General features: G+C 41.6%; 1 protein-coding gene across 1 annotated transcript in view; it reads left to right on the top strand.

Annotated features, from left to right (window-relative positions):
- The window catches only part of C6 (complement component 6), a 58,460-nt gene extending 57,134 nt beyond the window's left edge, over positions 1–1,326 (top strand). Inside the window, exon 17 of the mRNA XM_008581522.1 lies at positions 572–1,326. Coding sequence (XP_008579744.1) covers positions 572–753 — 182 coding nt within the window. The 3' untranslated portion in view covers positions 754–1,326. The remainder of the gene's footprint in view (positions 1–571) is intronic.
- The last annotated feature ends 4,674 nt before the right edge of the window (positions 1,327–6,000 follow it).

Below are 6,000 nucleotides of genomic sequence, written 5' to 3' on the forward strand. Positions count from 1 at the left end.
AGGTCATATATTTGTTGTGAGGATTCAATGAAATAAAGCATGCAAAGCATTTGGCATATTGTGTGGTTTCCTAGTACATGCTCAAAAAAATGATAACTATAAATGTACTTAGGCAGTGCCAATGATAAAAGAACAGAAAGGACAGGCTGAAGACCTTGTAGAAATGGACGGACAGAACTAGTGTCTGATTGGACATGGACTATGAGCCAGAGGAAAGTGCCAGAGATGGCTCAACTCTGATTGGATTGTGGGCAGTGACTGAGAGGGAGGTGCAGGTGGCTCAAATCCTGATTGGATATGGGCAGTGAGTGAGACAGAGGTGCCAGAGGTGGCTCAAATCCTGATTGGATGTGGGCAGTGAGACAGGGAGAGAGGTGACAGAGATGACCCAATTCCAGAATCTTAGTGGCTTGCTAGTGCACTTTGCTCTCTTACAACCAGGTCCCTCCATTCAACCAAAGTTGGGTCTTTTAAGTCATTGCCACCAAGGAGCTCACCACTCTGGGGATGAGTTAGGTGGAACCACACCCTAATGTACGGTGGTGAGTTACACTGTCTCTTTTCATTGCAGCTTCCACCTCCAAATGTGTCTGCCTAATGCCCCCCAAGTGCTTTAAGGGCGGAAACCAACTTTACTGTGTCAAAATAGGATCTTCAACAAATGAGAAAACAATGAATATCTGTGAAGTGGGAGCTGTAAGATGTGCGAACAGAAAGGTGGAAATACTGCATACTGGGAGGTGTTCGACCTAGCACAATTACTGACAGACAGGTTTATCACCCCAAAATAATCCCTACAAAAGAGCATTCTTGTACCAACAGCAGTCTGACATGCCCAAAAATCACTGACAGAAATTCATTTGTGTGAATTTTATATCACCAATCTCCCCCAATTCTTTTTTAGCATCCCCTATGCAGTTCCAGCCCATGACAATCTAGCAAACCCTGAGGTAATAATAACCCTTCTACATTAGTCTAGTAAATTCTCCTGCTTGCATTGCACAAAAATAATGGGACTTCTGAGGACCTTGTGAAGCCTGTGGTATTAAGCATCCTCACAATTAGAGATAAGAACAAAAACCATAATCTTCTTCAATGAATCAATAAACACAGAAATCTACAGAACACACAGGACACATTCCTGAAACCCAACCTTCATGTATTCATTCAACAAATAATTTGATTATCTACAATGTGCCAAGTACTGCTCAATGTCCTGGGAGATCAGCAGTGAATGAAACAGATAAAAGCCTTTGCCTTCATGAAGCTCACACTCATGTGGGGGTAGACATACAAAAAGAAAAAAAGATTAATATGTAAAATATGCAGTATGTTTGATGGTGATACATAAAAGCCTTTGCCTTCATGAAGCTCACACTCATGTGGGTGTAGACATACAAAAAGAAAAAAAGATTAATATGTAAAATATGCAGTATGTTTGATGGTGATAATTGCTATGGAGAAAATAAAGCAGAGAAGGTTGAAAACCCCATCCTTAAGCCTCATTTTAGGCAAGGAAATTTTTCATAGTAAGTAAATATTGCATTTTAAGCATGATTGGAGTCAGGTGGAAATTACCTTGTTTAAAATAGTTAAGGATGATCTTCCAGAGTTCCATTCTCTGAAGAAGGAGAAAAGAGATTCTTTACCTCAACTAAAGTGCATCACAAAGCTTTTAAGCTGATGTGTGTAACGGACAGAAAACTGTCAGAAAATTTTGAAGAAATTATTTTAAAGTCATATCTTTTTATTAGGCCATATAAAGAAGACATTTGTTTCTTAGAGCTACTAGGGTATCATTCTGAATTGGGGAAGAGAAGCATCTTTAGAACAGCAGTTCTCGATTATTAGGGTGCACAAAAATCACCTAGGGGATGGGTTTATTGATGCCTGGGACTTAGTTTCTAACTCAGCAGGTCTGGGCTGGGGCCTGAGAATTTGTCTTTTCAAAAATTTTCCAAGTGGCGCTGCTGATGATCATCAGAGAATCACTTTTTGAAAACACCTAGTTTAGAGACTGGGTCATCAAACAGCTAACCAACCCTGATTTAGCTGTTGATCTCCAAACCTTAGTCAGCCAACCTCCAAGCAGGTGAGTAGAAGCCAACTCCCTTCCTCTAAAACCCATCGAGCTGTCCAAGTGGCTGTGAGCCACAGGCACCCAGCAGCACCCTTACTAGACCTTATATATTCAGTGCAGCTCCTCCTTCATCTCATTAATTATAGGATGTTGGCAAAATCTAAAACATTTTGCAATATTAAAGGAGACGTATGAAGAAGGAACAAAACCTAGAAACAGAAAACGCATCTTCCTGGTGTAACAGAAGTCGAAGGTTGAGTGGGATGTTTTCTTTTCCCAGGAGTCAGTAGCCCATCTTTCCCCCAGTCATGCCACCCCGCTCCCTTCTCCCTGTGACAGTGGTGCAAGGCCAACCTTGTAAGCCTCCTGTCTTCAGCTCTTTCACAAGGCCAAACTGAAGGCAAAGAGGCATTAAACACCCCCACACCCTCAGGAGAGTCACTTACCATTGAATCAAGAAACTTTCCTCAGGACTGAATTGGCCCCGCTCTACCCTCCTGCCAGTCCCATAACTTTCCAGGTTGTAGAATTAAGTACCAAGTGAGGGAAGGAGGAGCCATGGGAAGCTGCAGCCACATGAATGCCATGTTCANAAGGAGGTTGTTGCACAGGTGAAGACTTTACAGTTAAGGAGGCATATGACTGGTGTCCCCTAAGCAGACACAATGGCCTATGAGGATGGCTTCTACAGTAGGAGACACGGAAGAGCATTCTTAGAAAAATCGATGAAAAGAGTCTCTGAAGGTCTTAGGCGGATTAAACTTTTTTTTTCGTCCTTTTTGTGACCAGTAAGGGGATAGCAACCCTTGGCTTGGTGTCGCCCGCACCACGCTAAGCCAGTGAGCGCAACCGGCCATCCATATATAGGATCTGAACCCGCTCTGCCACTACGCTCCCAGCGCTGCACTCTCCCGAGTTTGCCACAGGATCAGCCGGAAATAAACTCTTTCTAACAGCTCTACTCAAGTGAAAACATTAAACATTTAGAAAATGTTAGAAGATCATAGACACTGACAAGCATTTCAGAAATTAACTTTAATTAGAAATCCAATGTTAGGGACTACTCTGAAAAAGCGAGGCAATGCAGTATGACATAATGCTGGAGAAGCAGTGGTACAGACACGACGATAAGAAATGGACTCCAAGTCAACTATCAGGGAAAAACAAAAAAAAACCCAGAAGCTGGATTATTTTCCTGCTTTCTATGTATTGAAAGCTAGAGGAAGTCAACAAACCAATGAACTTTCCAGAGCCTGACAGATCGGGCTCTACTATTTGCCAAGCCATTAGCCATGTGACCCTGAACAAACCACTTGGCCTCAGTTTCTCGCTGGCAAAGTGACGAGATTGGACTTCAGTGGTTCTCGGACTATGTAGTATGTGGACAAGGGGCTTGGAGTGTGTGTGTGAAGAAAGCAGATTCCAACACCCCCAGGGACCCAGTTCCACAGGAGGTGCCTGTGAATTTGTAATAAAAGGGACTATGGATAGTTCTGAAGCAAGTTGTCCCTGAAACCCACTTCTATTTATTCAACAAAAATTATTTGAATACAAATTAAAGACCAGGCACAGTAGAAAACACTGGTGCTACAACAGTGTGTAAAATAGACAAAATCCTTGTCTTTGTGAAACATCTGGCTTCGGGCACCTACTTCCCCAACACAATGATTTCACCATAAATAAACAGGGTGCCTATAGCTTGTTTGCTGTATATCCTTGACTACTTCTTACTGCTGCAACTAAAAGCTACTTGTCCTTCAAAGGTGACTTGATGTGTTCATGTACAGTCTCAGTAGCACTTGCTAACTTACTATTTAATGTGTACAAGAAGGGTTATGTGTGTACAAAAAGGTAGTTAGTAACTAATGTTTTAAATAATTCATTTTTTAGAAAAATATACATGTTAATAGCTATTTTTTAAGCCTTGACACTCAAGGAATTTGTTTTCTTTATAAATTAGCTAATAAATTGAACGGATGAAGTTCCCCTAAATATTTAACACCAATAGACCCTATTCAAATTACAATCACAAATTTAATATAATTTATTCTTTCAAACATTTTATAAAGCAGACAATTTTTAAAAGGCACAAGTATTGAAAAATCCATTTCTACATCTTCGCAAAATTACTGGTAATTTAAACTTAATTTTTTTTCAAACCACCATCTCTATCTCTATGTATTTTGTACCTTCTTGAATAACAAGGTTATTTTCCTGACCAAGGTGAATAAAAGTCCTATTCAGGCCAACTTAGATTATTGATTCAGGGTTATCCATTAGAAATTCAGGACCTCAATTGAATTATGAATTTGGGGAACAGGCCAGGGCAGTTACACAAAATACTGGGAGTTTTAAGCTGATTAAACTGTGTTGTGGAGTTCATGGAACCAGGCCCCTTTGTATAGTAATAAAACATCTCACGCCCATATCTCTCTAAAATTTGGTGTTACATTTTGTGCTGACCTTTTTTTCTTATGAACAAAGATCTCTTACACAACTTTTAAAATATTTTTTTCATAGCTTTTTTCTGCTATTCATGGAATTTTGCACATGAACACCCTTCCCCAGGTTGCAAGATTGTTACTTAATATTTTACTGTCTGATTTGGCCTAAACTCCATTCAGTACACACATAGTTGGGTTTGTTTTTTTCCTAAACACTTTATTGAAGCACAATATAGAAAATAAAAACATATGGGCCGGCCCGGTGGCGCACTGGGTAGTGCGCCGCTTGGGAGGCGCGGCGGCGCTCCCGCCTGAGGGTTCAGATCCCACATGCGGACCGGTTCCCGCTCACTGGCTGAGCGAGGCACGGGAGCAACACCGAGGGTTGCGATCCCGTTGCCGGTCCCCGGTCCGGTGCGGGGGCAACACTGAGGGTTGCGATCCGTTGCCGGACACGGAAAAAGACAAAAGACAAAAAAAAAAAAAAAAAAGAAAAGAAAAACATATATACATATAATACAGAAAAATGTACGTTGTAAGTGTGTAGCTTGAAAAAGTTTCACAAACTATACACACTCATGTATCCACACACTAGGATTTAAGCAGAGATATGAACACTTTCTTAATTGAAATGAAATCATGTAACATAAAGTTAACCACATTAATGTGTACAATTCAGTAGCATTTAGTACATTCCTGGTGTTCTGCCACCACCACTTCTGTCTAGTTTCACACATTTTCATCACCCCCAAAAGAAAACTCTGCAGCCATCAAGCCGTCACCCCCCACTCCTGTCTCCTCCCAGCCCCTGGAAGCCACTCATCTGCTTTCTGTCTCTGAATTTTTCTTAAACTTTTTTATTGTAGTAAAATACATAAAACATAAGGGTTGCCATTTTAAGCACATTTAAACATACTACTGTGAATACACACATAGTTTGAGTTGAGCAATATACAGAATTTTCTATAAATACGATTTTAAAATCATGTATGTTTTTATTATACCACATAATTTTCCCCTTTTGAGTAACATTAGGAATTCATAATAACCTTCACAGAATGATTTTTCTGTTGCTCAGACAACACAATGAGCCCTGTAAGCTGACTCCTTTCTCCCTGGCTCTCCGCAGCAACTGAGACAGCAGCCTTGTCCGCTAGCTGCAGCAAGACGCCAGGCACATCTTGATCTCCTGGGCTATTTCTATCATGGAGAGACACTGAATTGGTTACCCTTGAGATTTTAATTTTTTTTTTCCTTTTTGTCTTTTTTCGTGACCGGCAATGGATCGCAACCCTCAGTGTCGCACCCGTACCGGACCGGGACCGGCAACGGGATCGCAACCCTCGGTGTTGCACCCGCCCCTTGCTCAGCCAGTGAGCGGCCGCTCTGTATGTGGGATCCGAACCCTCGGCGGGAGTGTCGCCGCGCTCCCAAGTGTCGCACTGTAGCAGTGAGCCACCAGGCCGGCCCTACCCT

The sequence above is a fragment of the Galeopterus variegatus genome, unplaced genomic scaffold (assembly GCF_000696425.1).
Source record: "Galeopterus variegatus unplaced genomic scaffold, G_variegatus-3.0.2 Scaffold2380, whole genome shotgun sequence".
NCBI lineage: Eukaryota > Metazoa > Chordata > Mammalia > Dermoptera > Cynocephalidae > Galeopterus > Galeopterus variegatus.